The sequence below is a fragment of the Schistocerca americana genome, chromosome 1 (genome assembly GCF_021461395.2).
Source record: "Schistocerca americana isolate TAMUIC-IGC-003095 chromosome 1, iqSchAmer2.1, whole genome shotgun sequence".
NCBI lineage: Eukaryota > Metazoa > Arthropoda > Insecta > Orthoptera > Acrididae > Schistocerca > Schistocerca americana.
In genome coordinates, this window is record NC_060119.1 from 441,907,400 (window position 1) to 441,931,611 (window position 24,212).

Here is a 24,212-nt window from a genome sequence, read left to right on the forward strand (position 1 = left end):
AATTTCTGAGTGTGCTGCCCCCATATATGCAGTTACCTTACTGTTGAAACACAAGATCGTGCGTCTGTGGAGGAGGAATGATATGGTGTGAGGAGCAACAAGCTGTGATAGGTGCAACCAGCGACGCGGCTGTGGAATTTTTCCTTCAGGCCACTGCAGCGAGAGGAAGTACTCTTAACACGCCTCGGGTTGGGCCACTGTCCTGTGACACATGGATTCCAAGCTTACCAGATGACCTCCCCTTTATTTTAGAAGATAATGAATCGATTATGGTCCATGTTTTAAGATTCTCTTCGATGTATAATCATCCTAATAGTATCTTTCTGAAAATTGTAATTTGTTTCCAGGCTGACTGCTTCATTATTTTTCCACTGTCCAACTAGGCACAGTTTCCTGTTGCACAATTCTGGGTGTTGTGTAGTGATGGTCTGTGTATTTTACTCACAAAGTGCCTTGAGGAGTATGTCTTTTGGCATTATGTGTGACAGTGTGAGTGTGGATGAGAGAATGTCCCAGGGTGGCCGAGGATTACATTTTACAGTTTCCCTTTTACTGGATACTTTTCACAAAACGAAACCACATTCGTATCCAATCAGTTGACTACGGGCGCCGATGATCTTGCTGTTGAGAGCCCTATACATACCGCCACCATCACCACAACGTTAATCCTTATGAAATTCTTTCCTCTGGAAAAATATTTTTATTTCAAGTCGTCAGTCTTTCTTTTCAAATTACAATTATGCTTTTATAAAAGTATACGCAGGGGTGAAAGTTTCGTGACGTGATAAAACTGTGTGTCGGACCCAAACACGAACACGGATGCTAAATTTTGGCAGGCAGTTCACCACCAATTGTGCTATGTGTGCACACTTCAGGAAGGATTTCAAAGTTTCTGTTTTGTCATTTGTTTCCCTTCATACCGAAGCTCTATAGCGACTCTTCTGCTGTGCTACTAGGCCTGGCAATTCTGAGAGAAAAGGTACTGCGGAGTCTTCGACTTATCATCGTTTCAGAAGGACAAAGTGGTTGGGGGACCAATGGCAAGATGAAATCATGAGTTATTCTGTCGGGCGTGCATAGGCAGCTCAAGTGGTAACGTATCGACTGCGAAGGCACTCAGCTAGTATTGACCTTTCACAAATATTTCTGTCTTTTAATTCTTTTGATGTCGTTCTCCCTTTTTTCACATCTTTTGTTAATTCATTTCTGCATTTCTTTTACATAAAATAGTCTAGAAAATATGTTTTACTTATTGACGTAATTTCTTTTTCGAGTGTCAGATTAACTTTTTCTGAATACCTTAGCACACGCACACACACACACACACACACACACACACACACACACACGCACACACACACACACACACACACACACACACACACCTAGCACCTTTAATTTCGCTATTTATCTGCCTTGTTGATATTTTAACATCGTTCTGCAGCATCGGATTTCATATGTCTCAAGCTTCTTCCCCTTGGATTTTTCATCCATACAATACTGACTTCCAGACGTTCTATTTTACAAAACCGGTTCTAAATCCATGTCAATATTTGATATTAGTTGGGCTCTGTTGTTGAAGAAAGCTTTGTCCGTCTGTGCCAATGTGACTCTGACACATACTGTGTTTCGGACATCTTCTGCAGTGTTGTCTCCTATACAGCTAAATTCTTTCACTTTTCATAGTGCGCCTTCCCCATTTTTGTTTTTATACCATTCTCAGTTCATTCTGTCCGTAACATGTTAAATCAGTTCTTAAGTCTTCGTTATTGTACATCTGAATGACTATGGTCTGAGAATGCTGACGTCTGTTATTTGTTTCCCTTACATTTATTCCGAAATTTTCTTCCAAACTCTATAGCGACTCTTCTGTTGTGCTACTGGACTTGACAAGTCTGAGAGAAAGATACAACGGAGTCTTCGACATTATCACAGCTCCAGAAAGACAAAGTGGTTGGGCTCCTTCAGGGCTTTACCGACATCCCGGTCAGACAGCTGATAAAGTTAAACACTATCGTATCTCCATTAGTAGCAACATCACGTCTCTTTCGATTTTAGTTTTGTTGCTCCCACTTGGTGTCCTATAATATTTTGTCTTAACAAGCTGACTTATATTTTATCTTCATTCGTCTCAGAGCTTTCGATTGCTCATTAGAGCTTACAATGTCGGAGGCTTTCTCTGGGTCCACAAATGGCCGAGAAGATAAGGTCGCCTTATTTTGATTCAAGCTTCGATTACTGAAAGTCAGAACACAATTGCTTCTGGTACCCTTCCGTATTCTGAGGCCTTTCTATTCTTTCGTCCGTTATTCTAGTGAACAATTTATATCAATGTGAGGCCATAGAGATCATCTGACAGCTGTTATACTTACCCTCCCTTAGCGCGACGTTAAAACTGGCTGTAAGCCCCTGTTGTACAGATTCTAGAAAACTGATCAAATAATCTTCTTGTTGACTTTGAGGCAATTAATGTTATCTCAGACCCAACTCACCAACCTACATTTCTGCAGCACGGCCATGCATTATGAGAGCTTGAAGAACACAACAATCCACGGATTATGTCAAGGTTACGCCATTAACGTCGCCAGTACACAAAGAGCTCTGCCGTCAACTGTCTGCTTCATACAGCATCCTTGGTATTTGCTTGTCTGACTTAATGTCTGTGGCACCCATTATAAGGATCGGAGCAAGCACTTGCAGTTGAATTCTTCCGCCACCTCGCTGAAAGATCACGTCGTGCGTGCCGTCGTCCTTTGCATGCCAATACCGTGGCGTCATTGTTGTCACATGTGACATTTGCCGGTCGCCTACTGTGGCGGCAGGTTCTACTTGTTTATCCGCCATGTGAAGAACTTGCTCGATGATGGGACCAAAAAATGTTACCCCGGCGCTGGTTAGTCTGCTTTGACATAGTAGCAGTAGTTAATAGGATGAGATGACAATAAAGAAAATAAATAATGCATTTACTGTGTCGATATCAAAGCCAATGCCATTTGTTGTGCTTCATATTACAAGGCGAGAGAAGGGCAGAAGCTGCTGTTCTGCAATCGCAACTACGTACTTCCGTGTCACTAGCAAACAATTCATGTAAATTTAATTAATAATGCTCGAATTAAATGTATTCCACAGAACAGTTTTTAATATTACGACTTCTCGTCTCAATGCCTCTTTTGTCTTATGAGATTTTTCCATTATTCAAAGTGAGTTTCTGCTCCAGAAAAGCTTTTCGTGTGTGAAAAATATGGAACTTCATTGTGGTTCGGATTTAATTTTGAATTGTAGCCGCTCTAATGACATGCTCGGTGAATCGATACACTAGTTGGAGCAAGGTAAGGGCACACGCCGTCCAGAAGGGTAAAACTTCTTAGTTTAATAATACAACAGAATTTCCGTTGGTGCCTAAATCATACTTGCTCACTACCCTCAGATAACACTCTCCAGTAACGTCAGCGAATAGTTAGGAAACATAAACTTGAATAGGCATGGAGGAACATAACGTTTAATACAAGAGTGTCTTTTGACGTCATTCCGCCCTCCGAAGAACTTGAAGGAGAGCTGTGGGACACAAACTTTGGTGCGAAGAAGTAGTAGACGAGAAAATTTTATTTTCATAAAAGTGAAACTCTATGCAAATAATTTGAGAATCTCTCTGTCGATAAAGAACTTGTTGAAAGCACAAAATCAGACTTTTATGCGAACAGTATAATAATGTACGTCAACGTTAGTGGAAAGTGTAATATGTCTATAAAACTCCCCAAATAATTTCAAACTCAGGATATATGAAGAACTGTTCGTAAGCATTAAGTGATTAAGGTTGAAGAGAGACGAAGTATACATGGGCCCAAAGACGCTCTCTCTTGCATAAGTAATAACGTCAGTGATTCGCCAAGCACAGTCAACGAATGGCCATTAAATGAAATGGAAACGTAAAATCAAGTGCCAGTATGCCTCAAAGGAGGCATAACATCAGGCAGCATGATATCGGATGACTGAAATAAATAAATGTCCTTAAATAAAGTTTTCTCTTATTTCAAAGTCGTTCTTCGTCTTCTTCTGTCTCGGTTAGTTTTTTAATAATGGAATAAAGTTTATTTTACTTTTAGTCGTAGGAATTTTAGTAGCGAAGCAAGCTGGGCAGCTGGAGTCACGAAAATGCCCCACTTTTAGCGTGAGGGGGTAGCCGGGCAAAGGAAAGGCACTGGAGTGTAAAGGTTTGGCCAAAAGATATTTCGTATCTGACGAAGAACATCTTACATGAGCTGCTTATAGAACTCAAGAAAGTGTTGCTTCCTACACTACATATCAGATTAGGATTGATGAACAAATTTATTAGGACTCTTCCATAAAATGGATCATGCTTTAAGTGTTTTTCAATGAAATTTCTCTTTATCGCTTGAGGAAAATTGAATTCTGCTTTTTTTTCTTTTGTCCTCATATTCACAATTTGACGAGGATCACTAAGTTTAGGAAATAAGGGGCAAAACAGAAGCTTCCTCTGAGGGCATTCGTGTAGCGTATATGCAACGTAGCGCGACACCAATGCGGGTGTATAACACTGCCATGTAGGCAAGGGACCAGTGAGGCATTCGTGTCTTCCCGACGTGCGTGCGGTAAATGCGGAAACGCGAACAATGGGGGCTTTATTAATAAATTCATCCAAACTGGACCAACATACTGTTATTCTTTTCTTGGCTGCCGAAGAAAAAAACAGGTAGATATCGGAGAATGAAGGATGTGTACTGGCAGCATGTCTGTCGATGTCGAAAATTACCATTGTGAAACGCTGCGCCAAGGGGTGCTGCTGCTTCGTGATAACGTACGGTCCCGTATCACAAACGTCGTAACGCAGTAGTTAAGCCAACTCAAGTGGGAGACACTCGAGCATTCGCCGTATAGACCTGGCCTCTCCCCATGGTCCCTTAAGAAAAGCCTTGAAGGATCAACGATTCCTGTCGGACGAGGATGTGCAGCAGGCACTCGTGGACTTCCTTAGCAGCAGGAGACGGTGGTTTACCAAATGGGTGTTTTCAACCTGGTGCGTCAGTGGGATGATTGCCTCAGTGCTCAAGGCGATTTTGTTTGATTGGCGTCTGATTATGGACTGTACGGCCTTCGAACGGAAACTTTTTGATCGCTCCTTATACAATGAAAGTTAGAGAAAAAGATGCTTACATTGCTTTCAGGTATTTACTGAAAACTTTCTGTCGAATAAATTGTGGGAAAACTGTCAAAATCATGTTTGAAGGTTTCAGGTTGGTTTGTAGCATGAGGGTTCAAATGGCTCTGAGCACTATGGGACTTAACATCTGAGGTCATCAGTCCCCTGGAACTTAGAACTACTTAAACCTAACTAACCTAAGGACATCACACACATCTATGCCCGAGGCAGGATTCGAACCTGCGACCGTAGCTGCCGCGCGGTTCCAGACTGTAGCGCCTAGAACAGCTCGGCCTCAGCGGCCGGCTTGTAGCATGAGTCTATTACCTACGATCACATATTGCTTACTTCTCACAACTTCTGGGAATGCTGAGAATGCTTCCACTAGGTCATTAAGAAGGTAGAGAAGAGGAATCACGGAACGTGAAATGCAAGTATGATAGCCGATATAATGGCCGACTATTGTCGGACATTGAAGACGGGAGACCTCCTCCCGTTGGAGAGGGACAGTAAAGCTGAAGATTCTGCGAGGTAATGAAAAATGAGAAAGTTTGAATATTAAATGTAACAGAGTTCTCATAATGTTGTTAAGACAATTGTTCGTAGTAATTTCAGTATATGCTTTAAAAATAAATCAATAATCATAAAAATATAGACAGTGACTGAAATTTTATTTTAATATTTGAACTTGGATTACTCAAATATAAAAAAATATGAAATTTTGTAAAAAACCTCTACATGATAGGACAAACGGAAATTTTGTAAAAAACCTCTACATGATAGGACAAACGGAAATTTTGTAAAAAACCTCTACATGATAGGACAAACGGAAAGTAATTTTCAGAATCAGCACTACAGACTGAGTCAAGAACATCTATTTTCAAAAAATCATGTGACAGAATTTTTTAAAGTGTGGTTTCGCGTATCAGTTCGAAAGCGTCAGAATGACCACTTAATGGGAAATAGTTTTGCCGTATAACGAATATTGATATGCACAGGACAAGGACTGACGAGCGTGCGTTGAGAGGGTCTTTCGCATCTACCAGGGTATGCTGTACTACGAAGAGTGATCACAGTCTCGGATGACTACCATCTTGACCAACCGGACGTAACAGGTCGCACAGATTCGTCTGCCGTTTTGACACTATGCTGCAGGAGTTCAACCGCGGATGGCCGAGACAACAACGGATATGTAAAGGCCATCCTGTTGACTGGCAAAATGTTGTTTGGGAGAGAATGCAGTTTATCCTGTTCGACAGTCATGGCATCATGCATTTGGTGATCGCACACTGGCAATTGTTGGGTAGCATAGTGAGCAGACGTCAAGTGTTACGATTTAGGACCACATTGGATACAACAGACGGTTTTAGTCTCATGCGTTGTGGAAGATAATTTTAACAGTAACTGCTGCAATAGGCAGTTTCAGAACCAAGAAACAGCCACTCTTGCGGGCAACTTCAAATACGATATTTCAGCAGGATAATTCTCACAGCAAACAGAGCGAGGGATATCGAAGGATTCATCAAGCAATGAAGGAGTCCACTACATCCGAGGCCTACAGTTTCGCCTGATATATTAACAGAATGTGTCTGGAATGTAGTTGTCTGACAGTTTAGTCATCAGAGACTCCAGCAGGCATTGTGGATGTCCTTGGATTCGCATACAAACTGTGTGGGTTGTGATCCACCACGGACGTAGTCATGCCACGACATTTAGAGGCTCTGATTGCAGCTCGTGGAGGATTAACACTTTACTGAATTCTCAGAGTCTGAGACCACGTACAGTTCTGTCATAATCAGCAGTTGTACTGTCACATTCCTAATCCATGGTAAAAAATTAATTTCTGCGAGTTGCATTCTTTATAGTGTCACAGTTTCCACTGAAGCAGGAAAACTGATAAAAAAGAGTTGTATTGCATCATGTCTCTCACTGTTTCTTCTCTAGAAGGGTCAGCCGTTTAGATTTCTCCAGAGTCGCGCAGGATGCAACCGACTACTAGCTACAGTTTTCCCAGACCAATGTTGTTAAATGGAAGGTACCTCAATGGGGACGAAATATGCGATGTGGACTGCCACAGGTTGAAGATCATCTATTAATCTGCCAGAACCAGAATACTACCTGTACCAAACGTGACCTCCGAAGGTGCAGTGGCGAATCTATAACGCTACTTAAGAAGTTGTATAAGGGCACGGAACAAGAATAGATAGCAATGTGGTTAGTGTGTGAGAGGTACCCGAATATAACACGACTGTGGCTTCAAAGTTTCTGAGGCGTCTTGCCACGGTCCGCGCGGCTTCCCCTGTCGAAGGTTCGAGTCCTCCCTCGGGCACGGGTGTGTGTGTTGTCCATTGCGTAAGTTAGTTTAAGTTAGATCAAGTAGTGTGTAAGCTTAGGGACCGATGACCTCAGCAGTTTGGTCCAATAAGATCTTATCACAAATTTACAATTTTTTTGTTTCAGAGCTCTACTCTATGAGAGTCGAGTAAAGCTCCAGCAGATTTTTCCCGCGTCTGGGAAGGAAAGTGAAGCACTTAATAAATCAAACGTTGTTTTGAACACAAGGTGCGCTTTGACTTGCATAATGTTAAGGGCTTTTGGTTTCACCTTTGTCAGAACGGTTAGCGAGTTGAACGAGTGCTACAGCTTAGCGAGAAATGCTGCCTGATGCACAGTACGTTAAGCTGTCGATTATCCGTATTGCCATGCAGCGGTGTTACACCCAGTATTGGCGTTCTGTATTCCAGCATTGATGAGGAGACGATGCGCGTTACCGAGCGAAATGGCACGGTTTTAACACACTGCACTCGCTTTCGGGAGTGGAAGTTATAGGTTTCTGTGGTTTCCCTAAAACGCTTAAGGCAAAGAGCGAGTGCAAAGAGCTTCTACGTCTCGAAGAACCCTTTGCGCACACGAATGTAGCAGTAATGAGGTCCGCTGAGTGTCAGAAAGACCCGTGGCGCCATTGACTTAACTACTTCCATAAAATTTGCCCTCTTCCATCTCCAGAATACTGTAAATGAATATTCATCTCAATAGAGAAAAACATTACGTACGTGTTTACAAAGATCGATGTAGGAGCAGTGTTGCTTACTGGCAAGCTTTTTCTTTCTGCGCTTCATTTATGTATACTGGTTCGACAGGTATGAATTCACTAAACATTTGCATAAAAACTCTCCTCACGACAGTCACCGTTTATCAGCAATTTTACCCCTTGTGGCACTTTAACACTTTGGTTGTCAGCAGGCTATATTTCGAAGGACGGCGAGGGGGGGGGGGGGTGGAGACAAACCGGCCAAAGCCCCTGCCCCTCCACCCAGAACTGAACCGATTCCTGGTACGCATCTGTCTACAAAGATGATGTTCGTCTTTTAGCCATAAATTTAAACGTGTATACTTTCTAATAAAGGTTCCATGGGCGATTCCTGGGCGTCTCGCAGCAATCCGGCTCCGGTGGGTAATATCACTTCACCCCTCCCTCAGTATCGTCTGGGCTGGCAGTTGTATGCGGATTTCGCTGACGAGTAACATTTTGGCTCCTGTGCATAGCAGAAAGGGCAAGCGTTACAAGGAGAGACGCCGAGGACCGGGTGCTATAGGTTGCCGGCTGTCCCCTCACGTGACTACGCTATTGTTCCGGCTTCCGCGCGGCATTCTCGGGGAGTCCTTGGCTGCGTGCCGTGTGGTGCGGTGGTGTCGCGTGCACCGGCGCTGGCGGCTCGGCATTACGCTCGGCCGTGACATTACTCGCCGAAGCGTAATGAGCCGTGCCCACTATCAGCCCAGGCCATCTCTGTCTCACTCCAACTTTGCTACAAAGAGGCACTGCCTTCATTCTCAGTATATTTTTATTCTTTGCAATTCTTAAGGACTTGTTCTTCGGTGACGTGTTACTTTTCAAACTCGCTACCGCAATGTAGCCAACACTGTTTCGAACCGTTTAAATGTCGATTTCGGGATGCACGATCGTATCTGCATTCTTTACCTTAACGTGTCTGTGGAATATTAACCTTTACGTAATGTGATGCGGTATAGCCACGAAATGTAGATATCTCAGATCTGGAATACATTATAGAAAGTTATTTTACTGCAAATGTCCGTTGAAAGGTTGTACAAATACTTCTCTTAGCCTTCGTACTTAAGGGCGAATACAAGCTGTGTCCTGAACAGGATGTTCTCGAAATATGACTCGTGCAACCGCAGTGTGATCGTTACGTGCTGGAGGGGACTTTATAAACATTATATCCATCTTAACTCTCCTAAGGGAGAATTATCGCTGGTAATGAGTTTCGGGCTCGGAAAATTTACATCAAGTAACATAATTTTGCGTTTAGTTGCGTCCACAGACCTTAATTGTTTTAGAAATGACAGCTTTTTGAGCTTGGAATGTCACTATGGACATTTGTTCACGATCGCTATTTCTACCAATTACGTCATTCTCAAGTGGCAGCTGTAGCAATATATGGTATCTGTAACCATGGTTGACCGAGGACAGTCTCATCTTAAAAGTAACGATTATGCACTGGCACAATCAACAGTGAAATAGGAAGAGCTAAAAAAATTAAATAATAATTTTTTATGAAACGTTTTCAGAACAGAAAGTATTCTTAAATCTGAACTGATCTTTAAGCAGTTTCTGTTGTTACAGCTTGTATTTAAGAATGGCACCTTGCGGTTGTGAACAAATACATTTAACAACACCTCAGGTGCAATATTGCCATTTCTGGAAAAGGAGCATCATGAGTCGCCTGCGGAAAAAACGCTAAAACAGCTGCAGGAGACACTATCTGTCAGGTGGTAGTCACACCTTTTTGTCATCAGAATGACTCAGTGTTCACCGCATTCCAGAAGAATGAACTGTCAATACCAACTCTTACTTCAACATTAGCAGAAGACAATTCAATAGAAACGACCTCGGACGCCTCACTAGAGTTGTCTTGCTGTTACGTGACAACTAACGTTTTCAAACTTTGGCAAGGCAAAAGAGATGATGCGACAGTTCTTCCATCCTATAAGTATGCATAGTGCAGCTCCTATTTTGCCCCTATAGAGTTTTTTGTTCGCATGCGTTAAATGTCTTTCGGTGTTCTGCTGAGAGAACATTGAATTTTACTCGTATCATGTAGTTTTGCGAAGTTGCGTAGTAACAACTGGACAAATGCCTCACATTAAGATAATAGTGTGAAACGAACTGTTTTTCATCCTAAATATTTCATAAAAACGATGCTCCGCAGCACACACCAATTTCAGGGACTACACGGTGGCTTAATGTCGACGTCTGATGCATGGTAGGCTTTATTTAAAGCTTTACACTGGCATCGGATCACACCCTCATTTTCAGCGGGACAATAGTTTAAAAGTCAGCTTTTAATACTTACATGTATAGCTGAAAGTTGGTAACCCATCACATGACCCTCGTTACATTTGCTTCTCGTCACCTGCATCTCGGAGAAGCTGGTCCAATATTTCGTTCCTCTTCCCCTTTATCTGGTCCATCCATCGTCTCGGTGGTCTTCCCCGCAGTCTTTTCTCTTGGATGATGATCTTTTCCAAATTATCCTCCTGCCTTCGAACTATGTGAGTAAACAATTGCAAGATTCTCTGGAAACATATAGTGGACAGCCTGTTCTCCACCCTCATATTTTGAAGTATTGATTTGTTGGCTCGTCTGTTTATCCATGATATTCTCAGCGACCTCCTGTACCTTCACATCTCAAAAGCGTCAACTGACATAGGACCTTGAACGTACTTCATTTCCGTACCTATCTTGCAACTAGAAGAGTGTATGCTGCTGTCTCAGTTAACTGCGATTCCGTGAAGATATTTTTGGACAGATTGTTCCCCCCATCGAAAAACAGATCCGCACATTCGTCCACTTACGACTCAGCGCTTCAGTAAATTTGCTCTGCGGCGCACAGTCCGTAATTTCTCACCAGGTGTTCTGCCCGCATCCGTCCCTCTGCCATAGTGCCTTGCCCAACCGCAGGTGCGAACGCAGCTGGTGGACGACACACGTGCGAGGCATTGCCAACACGTGCATCCTGCAGCGCATCTCAGCCTTGGGGCTCGTCACACGCGCTCACGCGCATGCATTCTCTACCTCTGTCGCTGGTCTGTCGAGCGCAGCGAAGCGTCCCTCGCGCCGTTGCGAAACGGTCGGTTATGCTAATCTCCGGAACGCTCCTTTAGTCTCACAACGAGCTTCGCAAAATAGTTCCGAGGCGTTAGTGCGAGAAGTTTCGGAATCTGCAATGAACAGGTGCCGAGCTTAGACCGTGACGTAACACTTTTTTGCATCGCACCACATTACCACGTTCCCATGTTGCATAAACAGGACATCTCATTTACTTCTTTTATTGTATTTTTTCGAGTATATCTTTGTCTCTGTTTTCTGAATTATTCATACTGTTAACTTTCACCAAGTAAGAGACGACATAGTTAAGTGTTACTTCTGATTTCAGCGCCTTCCCCCATCTTTGCCTCTATGCTAAGCGGACGTATCCTTTATTTTACATTTCCTTAGGCCAGTTACTAGCCTTTACAGGCCAGATCTTCAACTCCCTTTATTACGCTGGAGTAGTCGATTGGAATTGAAATGGTGGAACATATTTTCATCATTTATATTTGGCTGACTGGGAAGAAGAAGAGTTGGCGTAAATTAACTAGTCACAACAATTTACGTCAATGTTCTTGGTTAAATCCCATGCCTAGGAACGGAAAGCGGAAATCTGATGCAAAATTCTAACTACTCGATGAGCTTTGACTTCATGAGACGCGACTAGTAGCGTTTACACATACTGTGACTTACAAATTCTGTCATTATTTCTAGTCTGTAATCTCAAAATATTGCCCACAGGTTAGCATTTCCGTCGGTAATTCACATCTCAGATCCGAATACAAACAGACAGAAAAAATTTGAAACAAAATTCAACAGGGCTTTACAAGATCAGGTAGGCATCGTTGAAAAAAATGGCAAATACAGTGTAACATAAACCACAGTGTAATAGAGACATGACGTGAACAATGTGGCTTGTGCACAAGACGCCAATAAACACTGATAAGGACGTCCTGCCAAGCATTGTCATCGCTGCCTGTCACCATTTGAGCGAAGTGAGAATTCAACAATACCTATTTGATTTCTCTGCAATTCAGTGCCTAGTGGGAAGTTCATAGAACCACCTTCAAGCTATTTCTTTACCGTTCCACTCTCGAACGCCTAGGTCCTTACGCGCCACCCGGACTTCTCTGAGGGGAAGTAGGTGACTGAAATTTCGTGAGCAAACCTTGTCGCAACGAGAAACGTCTTTGTTTTAATGATTGCCACACCAATTCGCGCATCATATCCGTGGCTCTAGCTCCCCTACTTCGCTATAATACAAAACGAGCTGTCCTGTGAATTTATTTCGATGTCTTCCGTCAAACATATCTGATGTGGATCTCACACCGCACAGCAGTACTCCAAAAGAAGGCGGAGAAGCGTAATGGGTGCAAGTCTATTTAGTATACCTGTTGCGTTTTCTAAATGCTCTGCCAATAAATTGCAGTCTTTGGTTTGCTTCCCCACAACATTATCTATCTGATACTTCCAGTTTCAGCTATTCGTAATTGTAATCTCTAAGTATTTAGTTGAAATGACAGCCTTCGTATGATTTATTGAGTAACCGAATTTTAGTGGATTTCTCTTAGTACTCATGTGGATGACTTCATGCTTTCATGATTTAGAGTCAATTACCACTTTTTGCACTGTACAGATGTCTTGTCTAAATCATTTTGCAGTTCATTTTCATCATCTGATGACATTACATGATCGTAAATAACAGCATCATCTGCAAACAGTCGAAGAGGACTGCTTAGACTGTCTCGTAAATCGTTTTTGTAGAACAGGAACAGCAGAGGGTCTATAACGGTTCCTTGGGGAACGGCAGATATTAATTCCGTTTTATTCCATGACTTTCCGACAGTTATTATGAACTTCGACCTTCCTACAGGGAATCACGAATCCAGTTACCTGAGACAATACTCCATAGACACTCAATTTCACTAGAAGTCGCTTGCGAGAAAATGTGTCAAAACCTTATGGAAATATAAAAACACGGAATCAATTTGACGTCATCTGTCGATAGCATTCATTACGTCATGAAAATAGAGTTATTTGTGTTTCACGGAAACAATATTTTCTGAATCCGTATTGGCTATCTGTCTCTAAATCGCTTTCTTCACGGTAATGCATAATGTTCGAACACAGTAAATGCACCAAAATACTACGTTAGTGATATGGATCTGTAGTTTAGTGGATCACTCCTATTTTCCTTCTCCGTTCCTGGTCTGAGTTGTGGTACTTTCCAGTCTCTAGCTACGGGTCTTTCGACGAGCGAGCCTTTTTGTATGATTGGTAAGTAGGAAGCCATCGTATCAGCATACTCCGAAAGGAACCTGATTTATATACATTCTGAACCAGAGGCCTCTATTAAGCGGTTTAAGTCGCCTTGCTACACCGAGAATATCTATTTCTAAGTTACTCATATTGTCAGCAGTTCTTGTTTCTGATTCTGGAATATTTACTTCGTCTTCATTTTTGAATGAATTTCGGAAAGCATTGTTTAGTAACTCTGCTTTAGTGGCACTGTTATCAATAACATCACCATTGTTATCGACAAGTGAAGGCATTGGTTGCGTCTTGCCGATGGTGTACTTTACATAGGACCAGAATGTCTTTTGTGTATTCTGCCAGATTTCCAGACAGAGTTTCGTTGTAAAAACTATTAAAACCGTCTAGCATTGAAGTTCGCGCAAAATTTCAAGCTTCTGTAAAACTTTGCCAATCTTCGGGATTTTACGTTCTTTTAAATTTGGCATGCTATTTTCGTTGCTGTTCCTTGTTGCGAAGAATATGACAAAATTTTATTCGACCGCGTCATGCCTGCATAGAAGCTCGGGACGCCACACTGCACAATTATTGTGAATGTGGCACATTGTACGGTAAATTTATTAGTAGAATTCGTTCACTTGTATTTTTATCATATATCGACAGACAAATGCTGAATCTCATTTTTCTAATTTTCGCTTATTACTTTCCACTCAGTGACTATCGGGCCCAAGCTCCCTACCTCGGATTGTTAATTTGCTCTTTTCTAATGTGACGCGAAAGTTTCTAACTAGTGGACGAGGTTTGAAGCCATCAACAAAGACCAGCGATTAGTAGCGTTCACACGCATCGTGATTTACGGATTCTGTCTTTGTTTCTAATCTATAATGACAAAGTATTGCCCATAGGCTATCATTTCCTTCGGTAATTTCTACCCCACTTCTGAATAAAAACGACAGAAAAAATTTGAAACAGAATCCAAAACTGAAACAGATCTTAAGGAATATGCAACACCAGGTAGGAATCATCGAAAAACTTCACAAAGACAGTCCAACCTAAACCATAGTATAACAGAGAACACGATGTGAACACTATGGCTTGTGTACACTGTTCACTCTTTCCCAACATCCTCGAAAGTTTTAAACGTCATCATGGAAACGCGTTTTATAAGGAGGCCAGCTGTTCGGCTGTGGGCTGGCCGGGGTGGCCGAGCGGTTCTAGGCGCTATAGTCCTGAACCGTGCGACCGCTACGGTCGCAGGTTCGAATCCTGCCTCGGGCATGGATGTGTGTGATGTCCTTGGGCTAGTTAGGTTTAAGTAGTTCTAAGTAAGCCTTAGGAAGTTCAAGAGATAGAAAATATTCAAAGGAGGGCTGGACGATTCATCACGGGGTTGTTTAGCCACTTTTGGTGTCACGGAAATGCTCAACAGCCTGATACGAGAGACTTTACAAGAGGGACGATCTCCATCTTGGGGAGCCTTGCTCAGAACACTCCTAGAGGCCATGTCCGAGAGTGAGTCAACAACAAAATATATTGAAGTGACAAAATTCGTGGGATAGTATTTGGTACATATACAGATGGCGGTAGTATCGCGTACACAAGGTATAAAAGACCAGTATATTGGCGGAGCGGTAGTTTTTACGCAGGTGATCTATTTGAAAAGGTATCTGACGTGGTCAAGGCTTAGGACAGGAATTAACAGACTTTGAACGCGGAATGGTAGTCGGAGCGAGATGTGTGGGATATTCCATGTCGGACATCGTTAGGAAGTTCAGTATTCCGAGATCCACAATGTCAAGACTGTACCGACAATACCAAATTTCGGGCATTATCTCTCATCACGGGCAACGCAGTGGCCTACGGCCTTCACTTAACGACTGAGAGCAACGGCGTTTGCGTACAGTTGTCAGTGCTGACAGAGAAGCAACACTGCGTGAAAGAACAGCAGAAATGAAATTGGAACGTACGGCGAACGTACCCGTTAGGAAAGTGCGACGATATTTGGCGTTAATGGTTTATGGCAGCAGACGACCGACGCAATTGCCATTGCAAACAGCACGACATCACTTGCAGCACCTCTCCTGGGCTCGTGACCACGTCGGTTGTACACTTGACGACTAGAAAACAGTGACCTGGTCAGATGAGTATCGATTTCAGTTGGTAAGAGCTGATGGTAGATTTCAAGTGTGGGCCGGCAGGTGTGGCTGAGCAGTTCTAGGCGCTTCAGTCTGGAACCGCGCGACCGCTACGGTCGCAAGTTCGAATCCTGCCTCGGGCACGGATGTGTGTGATGTCCTTAGGTGAGGTCGGTTTAAGTCGTTCTAAGTTCTAGGGGACTGATGACCTCAGATGTTACGTCCCATAGTGCTCAGAGCCATTTGAGCCGTTTCGCGTGTTGCGCAGAGCCCACGAAGCCGTGGACCCAAGTTGTCAACAAGGCACTGTGCAAGCTTGTTGTGGCTTCGTAGTGTTGTGGACTGTGTTTACATGGAGTGGACTGGATCCTCTGGTCCAACTGAACCGTTCGATGACTCGAAAGCTGGCCAGGGTGGTCGAGCAGTTCTAGGCGCTACAGTCTGGAACCGCGCGACCGCTACGGTCGCAGGTTCGAATCTTGCCTCGGGCATGGATGTGTTTGACGTCCTTAGGTTGGTTAGGTTTAAGTAGTTCTAAGTTCTAGGGGACTGATGACCTCAGAAGTCTCATAGTGCTTAGAGCCATTTTATGACTGGAAAAGGTTTTGTTCGGTTACTTAGAGACCTCTCGCAGCCACCGATGGACTTCATGTTCCGAAACATCAATGGAATTTTTATGCATGAGAATGCGTCATGTCACTGGACTTCAGTCGTTCGTGATTGGTTTGAAGAAGACTGTACATTCTGGCGAATGATTTGGTCCCTCCACCCGACGTGAATCCCACCGAAGATTTACTTCTGCAGGGGACTTCCAACGACTAGAGTCCACGCCACGTCGAGTTGCGCCGGCCGAAGTGGCCGTGCGGTTAAAGGCGCTACAGTCTGGAACCGCAAGACCGCTACGGTCGCAGGTTCGAATCCTACCTCGGGCGTGGATGTTTGTGGTGTCCTTAGGTTCTAGTTCTTCACTAGTTCTAAGTTCTAGGGGACTAATGACCTCAGCAGTTGAGTCCCATAGTGCTCAGAACCATTTGAACCATTTTTTTCGTCGAGTTGCTGCACTATACCGGGCAGAAGGAGGTCCGCTGCAATATTAGGAGTTATCCCATGACTTTTGCCACCTCTGTGTATACTGTGTCCTCCAAAATACATCTGGCAAAATTATCACGACGTTAATTAAATTTAGAGAAATTATGACCCATATGTTGGATTCTGGCATCCTTTTTTTCACGTACCATCCGTTAATGGAACAGGAAGGGCGGTGCAGGAGTGGGAGAACCAGACGCTACGTTCGCATTAGCAAGCAACTTACGTTGGCTTACGGAATACAGACGTAGCTTTAGATGCAGATGTAGATACTACGCTTCAAGTGAGCTCCGCTCCTCGTCCTCCCTCTTCCAGGCAAGCAACGCAGAGGAATGGGGACCTGGCATTGAGAAAGCGCGTAACTGAAGCTAAGCTAGCAGGATACGCCTGAGGGCGGCACCCATGAGTTCGCTGTACTCGAGCCTCGATCCGGACCTCACGCGCAAACTTTGCCTCCGGTCAGGGCGGCAGGAGTAGAAACAGCGTGATGCTTCGTCATACTCTACGTGGAAACCGGCCGGACGGTTGAGGTGTCGGAACTCACAGACGCCCGGTGTCCGCAGGTGCGCGGGAGGCCTTTCGCAAGCTGTGACGCACCGTGTGGGGTCGCCGGGTGGCGGCGGGTCGCGATCGGCGGCCGCCAAGGTTGTGGCGATTGCCTCACCGCGCCGAGCCGGCATTTTAAGCCTGAATCACCGGGCGCGACACGCTGGTGATGTTACACACCACTAACATTAGACGCGGCACGGCGTTAGAGCCGGAGGATGGGAGAGAAACGTGCGGCCGAGAATATCTACCCGTGCCAAAGTAACTACTTTCCTGATGGTCATAAGAGCGGTACATTTCTCGCCCTAAATTGAACAACTGTTAGAAATTCGCATGCGCGGTGGACACCCAACGATTTAAGTGCAATAGTCGAGAAGCTTTCACATACTTGCCGTCGATTGTATTACACTGTTTTGCGTCGGTCGGCCGCCATCGCCAGTAAATAAAGTTCGTTCGTGAATTAGATTACCTACTTTGGTGTTTTATCATACGATTGCGAAAATTTTTCTCTGACCGAGAAGAAGAGAAGTTTGAATTTGAGAAAAACACATATACTTTCTACACACAGTTGCTCTTAAATATTTATCTGCTCCTTCTATTAGTGTTCTTAGTGAACAGTTGTTCAACGCAGCGGGACAGATGTATGTGGACAAGCGATGTAACTTGATTGTTGAAAATGTGGACAAATTATTATTTTTAGCTTACAACGTAAGAGTGTTTAACTTTGATTATTAATTCTTTTTCATTAATAGATACCAAAATGATAATGGAAATTTAAGATTCATTTGGCTGTTATTATATATATTTAGTTGTAATTGTTCAAGTACATTTTTAAGCAAATAAATTTTATAATTGACTTTATTTCAAAGTCTTATTATTTGACAGTTTGCAAGATAATTTTAATCATCTCGTTAAATTGTTTATATTATATTTAAAAAATCATTATTTTATTCACATTTTGCCAATCTTGATCGGCATTTCTTAGGGCAGTTAAACCCTCGGCTTCGTATTCGGCCGAAGTTTAGGATGATAGTCGTTTAATCGGCTTCGGCTTCGGGCAGCAATCGACCTTCTGAGTCATAAACCAAATATAAATTAACACACCAAACGTTGCATGGAGCAAATATTGAGGTATTCCAACTCACCATTACAAGATGCGCTGTATCTTCTTTCCATGAATCACTCTCTCTACCTAGCTGTTTTAGTGTTGCCTACCACTAGCTGTAAAGCAAAAAGCCTGTCGAGTCACTGTCAGTGTTTGTCCTGCGATGTGGTTCACCTTGAACAGGAGACCCATGCAATTCGTGTGACTTTTTTTCTGCAACCTTGAACACTAGGCTGCAGTACCTTTTATCTGCGTCAGAGATGAGCCGTAAGCACCACGAAGGCCGTGACCTAACCTTGGAAGATTCTGCAGTACTTATTTCCAGCCTTGAGTCTAGAGCTCCCGTGCGTGTAAAGGGAAAATGCCACGTAAGCACATACTATTTCGAGTCGCCTTAGTTTTCCGCATTGTGTGAGTTGTCCGTGCAGACGCACTTCGAGCTTCACCGCAGTTTTAGCCGAAGATGTGTAATAAAATCAAACATGTAAGTTCATTGCTTGTCCATTGACTGTTGAAATTGTGAACTCGTGTCAAGTTGCAGTTGTGTTGTCTCAACACTCAAGATACCACCAGACAAACGGAACTGGCGTAAGTAAACCCCAGAAAACCTAGTATATCAGGATGATTGGAAATCTTGTCCCAAATACACATCCAGTGGCTTAATCGCTGCATCATCTCGTTCAATGGGCATCATTTGTAGAAAGGCAAACAGTGAACCCATGACAGTTTCTGCATTATCGTTCGTGAGCAATCAAGGGGGCTGGTGCAACGGCTAGCGCACTCAGATCCCATTATGGACGACCAAGTTTCAAGTCCATTCTGGCCATCCTGACTTCGCTTTTCTTTGTTTAGGCCAAATCATTTAAGGGAAATACTGGAATGGTGCCTTTGAAAAGCATAAAACCGAATACTTTAGCCTTATTTGTCCGTTCCGAACTTGCTCATCGTCTCTAATGAATCAACGGCGATGGGACGATAAACCATGAACATCTCTATCCGTATTCAGTATGCATAAAAATGTAACAGAAGAATTTTTGAGGGATGTATGTAGGTTTGATTTTTGTGTCTATAAAGACTGAACTTCATGCAGTGGAGAGTCTCGCTTGTAACTAAATATTGTTAAAACGGTGAAAAATGCAGAGCCCTAAAAACGAGAATACTTAGCACAATAAACACCAATTATAAAGTCACGAGTGACACAAATCTTTATTCTCCGTAAGAAATAAGAAACCTTATGTGATCCAGGGACGATACAAATACGTATTCAAAGGTCTTCAATGAGTGTAGCTGCATTTGGGCATTGACATAAGTCAGTAGCAACGAGTGAAAATTTGCGCCGGACCGCAACTCGAATCCCAGTCTCCCGCTTAACGCGAGCACTGTTTTAATAGCGTCGGACATCAGAGCACGCTTCTCATGCAACACAAACTCCCAGTCTCTTACACACTACTATCGTAGCTTCACCTACCCACGAAACCCTTACTCGCCATTTCGGATTCCGCAAGAGATCGGGTTTGGTTTACATCCTCACTGGAAGAATGGATCGTTGGTCGTCGCACCGTATTGATATAGCCTATATGTGGTGTCTGTTCATTCGGCATGTCATTAATTTTGTAAACTGCTGGATTTTGCCATGATAATTATGAAAATTTAACTTATAGTGCCCAAAAATTTGAACAATGTGATAATAAAATATTTCATATATATGTACATTCCCATTCTTGATAGCTGTCGAACTTTATCAATGGCTTCTACTTTAGAGCTGTTGACTACCATAAAATGGTGGCGATTTATTAACTACTAAAAAATGGTGCTCAGTGTGTGTCAATGTCGTCGTGATTCTGTGCAGTATGAGGATAGTACTGAAGTGTATTATTAGCGGTTTTCCTAGAATTTGGTGTTTAGGAAAAGAAACAACACTGATTTAATTTAAGATCTTTTGTTTGACTTACGAGGGTGAGGAAAGAGAAAGGGGGATGAACTAATCTCGAGTAGGCTAACAGTGAAGAAGCCCAGGACCAAAACTGGCCTGTTGAGCGTGGAAACATACTTTTTCCGTTAGTAGATTGCGCAGTCCACTGGCGTAAAAATATGTAAATCTAAGGAGACGCAAACATTAAACAGTATACATGAAAATCGATCTTGTAACGTTGAAAGAGAATCCAAGCTACGACTTCGTCGAAATTTTGTTTGCTGTATGAAGAAACAGCAAAGAATTTATTCGCAGAGGGATTGGATGTGAACGTTAAGTGTGTCTGAACGTTGTGACCCTTGGATGAGGAATACTGTACGCAACTGTAGAGTAGTTGGGTGGAGTAAGAAATGATTGCTAAAGTGAAAGGTTGCGTCGCGGTGAAACGGGTGGGAGGACATTCCGTGGTACTCTAGTATATCACCAAAGTTATTTTGTAACGCACATTCCATCATGATAAATATTTCGAGAAAATTTATTATTTCCGACAAGAACCGACAGAAAACGGGATGCAGAAAAATTTCTCCAGCTTTGTCTGCTGAGCAATACCCAAAATGCATTAAAAACACCATCAAAGTGATTATATGTAAACTCCATCCGTCACCATATTTAACCTTATTTGACAGACGTGGAGTGAGTTCGAAAAGAGCGAAAACCCTACGAAAATAGCAAACCTGACCTGAAGAAAATGCAGCAGCTTAAAGGGGATAGCATCGCATAAAACATAAAAATGAAAATTGTACGCATTATGCCAAATCGATTACGTCAAGTAGTGTAATATGACGGAAGGCCTACTGCATTTTCAACTAAATTTCATTTGTAAAGGATAATATACGAATTTATCTGTCGGAGGATGAAAAGAAGTTGAAGTCACTCTTTATGCATTGTATTGTTGTTACGCTTGGCATTCAGTTTTCAGTTGTAACAGCAGTTTAAGTAAGCCATGATCATACCATTATACGTAATCGTAGTGATAAAATTACTGTGAAACACAGAACACAACAATCATTTTCCACGTATGAATGCTTTTGTCCATGACTTTGTGTTGATAGGGACAGTTTGTCGTATTTTTTTTATCTTGTGAAACCATCACTCCTTTCCCACGACGTTTGCTATGTTTGGAAACGTTGCTTAGAACATGCATGTGACAGCATAAGGTTGAATGGAATAACGACTGCATTCCTTTCATCGCGGAGCTACACGGAATTCAGTTGCAATTAAACAATATTAGAAAAAAATGCAAATGGACTCGTGTCGATGTCACATAATTTTAAGAGCCCTTTTGAGACAGCATTGGTGACTTAACCGTGAAACCGGTTAAATCCATAAATGTTCTCGGTCAGTTACAGAAACCGAGGTGCCTTCCTTACGACGTAAGGTCTGCGAGACGAAGAGGGCTGATGTTGAAGAATCGCTTAGTGAATGACCGTCTCTTTGTGAAGTTGTTTCTTGCACTGCCATCTGCTGTACAGCTGTGTCTGAGGTTTGGTGACGTAAGGCTCAACCCGACAGCCTTCTCTCCTCTTCTCGTTGAAGGACTCTTGCCTCCATTCTGGCTGGTGACTCTTCTCCTTGCAAAACACATAGGTTCTCGTATTCTCTTTGTGTATTAATTATATTGCCTTGAAGGACACGAAAGCAAATAAAAAACTCAATTGTTATTTTACGACTTTCTTGGCGGCAAAGTTATTTCATTACGTGGAAATTGCTTCGTACATGTCACAATCAATACGCTGAACTTTGTTAGGAAGTAGCGCATTAACACAATGGTAGTTGAAGTGGATAACTTTGTGAATTAGATCACTAAAAAAAATATGTCGTTTTATGGGTGAACTATCAGTGTCAGCAGTAGCAGAAGCAGGCTGTCAACAAAAATTAAAAGTTTCTTCTGTTGCCTACTGGATGCATCATTACGTCTGATAGGCTTCTAGCATGTAAATATGGCTGGCATTCTTGTAGGTAGTTATGTATTAGAACGAAAAATCAAGCTCAAGTGAACAATTTTCTCTATTTCGAATAAAGAAGTCAAGATCTTCCTAAGGGAAATGTACTGGTTTTTAACTGGAATGACTTAGGAAATCTACAGGAAATCTATCTCTGGGGAACTGAGTGGGTAACAATTAAGTACATAACATTTCTGTACAAAATTTATGTTAATCAGAGAAGAGATATTATGTCACTGAAACCAAAAATTTTGAAATTCATTATGACAGTTGATCAAAACGATTAAAATCATGTGACAGAGAAGAACCTGAAACAGGGTTGTGTTTTTTGGCAACATAAAGGTTTGATTGGTGGTCAGATTTTGCTGTAATTTTGATTAACGTTAGTGACAGCTCCCCTAGAGATAAAGACTCGGTTTAGGAGTTTCAAAGAGTTTTTCCAGTATCAAACTGTAACGTAATTCAAGTATCATTACTGAGATCAGAATTAAGAGTTAGAAAGTTGAAATGAAGGTAAAGTTTAAATAAATACTCACATGAAATTCTCCAACGGATTCAATTTGCACGCCGTGATGGTGATAGAATCCTGAACCAAAATTTTCCGTTTTTTTCTTAAATCACTAAAAGAAAAAGCTGGGATGGTGCCTGTATAAAAGACGCGACATTATCTTCATTACAAAATACGAAATTGTTCTCCGTCTACCATATAACGACCTCCTCATCGACAGGACGTCAAACCTTCCTTCCTTCCCGCGGAAGTTGAGCTCTGGTAGATATGTAGATGATAGCTGTTGAATATAAACTCTGAATCTGTCACTGAATGACAAATTGTATTAGCAAAATACGCGTCTTTTATACAACTAGTGAGGACACTTTTTTCAAGTAGTCTGAGTTGTTTGAAAGGAAGGTAGGTTCAGAGTTTAGCGGTCTTTGGAGGCCATGGTTGCTAGACGGTGCACTGGTCAAGTTGTATATTATAGGGTAATATTGTATGAACTGCTAGACAGAAACGTCCCAATATTGTCATTTAGCGAAACTAGAGAAGACAGAAATCTTGATGGAAGGATGGTGCTGTGTCGTTTGCGAACGGATGTTTACGTAAATGTGTTGATGACAGTAAAAACTTCCAGGATTGATAGAGAAGACAAATCAGTTTGAGATAAGGAAACCCAGTCTGGAAAAATCGAAAATTACCTAGCCGGAAGTGTTGTCGGATAACCCAACAAGTCTTGTTGCAACCCTTGTTTACAGTACGAGCAGCCCTTAGCGGCTCGTCATCTCACAACTATTCATGACGTCGCCTTGTCCGGTTTAGATCTTTTTTAATATGTGACTTGTAAGTACTGCATCTTTTTCCAGTCAGTGCAAACTTTAATTTTATTAATGTATAATATATCTAATATGTTTTAGAAGAGTTAGTCTAATTCTGAAGACGACGCTCATAGTAGCGTCGAAACCTGGTCAATTTTGACTTAATATTTGTGACCGAGGGCTTATTTGTTCTAATATTAGGAGGCAATAGTTTCTGAATAAGTACCGTATACAGAAAAAAGATTATCATGAAACTCTGAAGAAACACCCAATAAAACAGGCTGATAAGCCAATGCAGTGGAACAGTATCAAGATGGGGACAATTTTAGGAAAAAGGAAAGTGGAACCAAGAAAACCTTGGATGACATCATATATTAAATCTACTTCAGGAGAGGAATATGCTCAGGAAGGAAAACAATGTAGATCACTACAAAATAATTAAAAATCATCCCGCAACCGGACGCAGAGAAGAAAAAGAGAAATGGACCAAAAGCATTGGTGAAGAGATCAGGAAAAGGGAAAACAAGATGAAGTTTATAAGAAAATCAGAGCTCTTCAGTACAAACCTAGAAAAAATCTGTAGTAGTTAAA

The 24,212-nt window shown here is 42.3% G+C and overlaps 1 protein-coding gene across 2 annotated transcripts in view; it reads right to left on the reverse strand.

Moving 5' to 3' along the window:
• LOC124602927 overlaps positions 1-24,212 on the reverse strand; it is a 274,195-nt gene that overhangs the window by 151,068 nt on the left and 98,915 nt on the right. Inside the window, exon 1 of one of the 2 annotated variants that reach the window (XM_047136358.1) lies at positions 18,436-18,453. The exons of the other annotated variant lie outside the window; for it this stretch is intronic. Within the exon in view, the coding sequence (XP_046992314.1) occupies positions 18,436-18,438 (3 nt within the window). The 5' untranslated portion in view covers positions 18,439-18,453. Of the gene's footprint in view, positions 1-18,435; positions 18,454-24,212 lie in introns of those variants that run through there. 2 annotated transcript variants of the gene reach the window in all.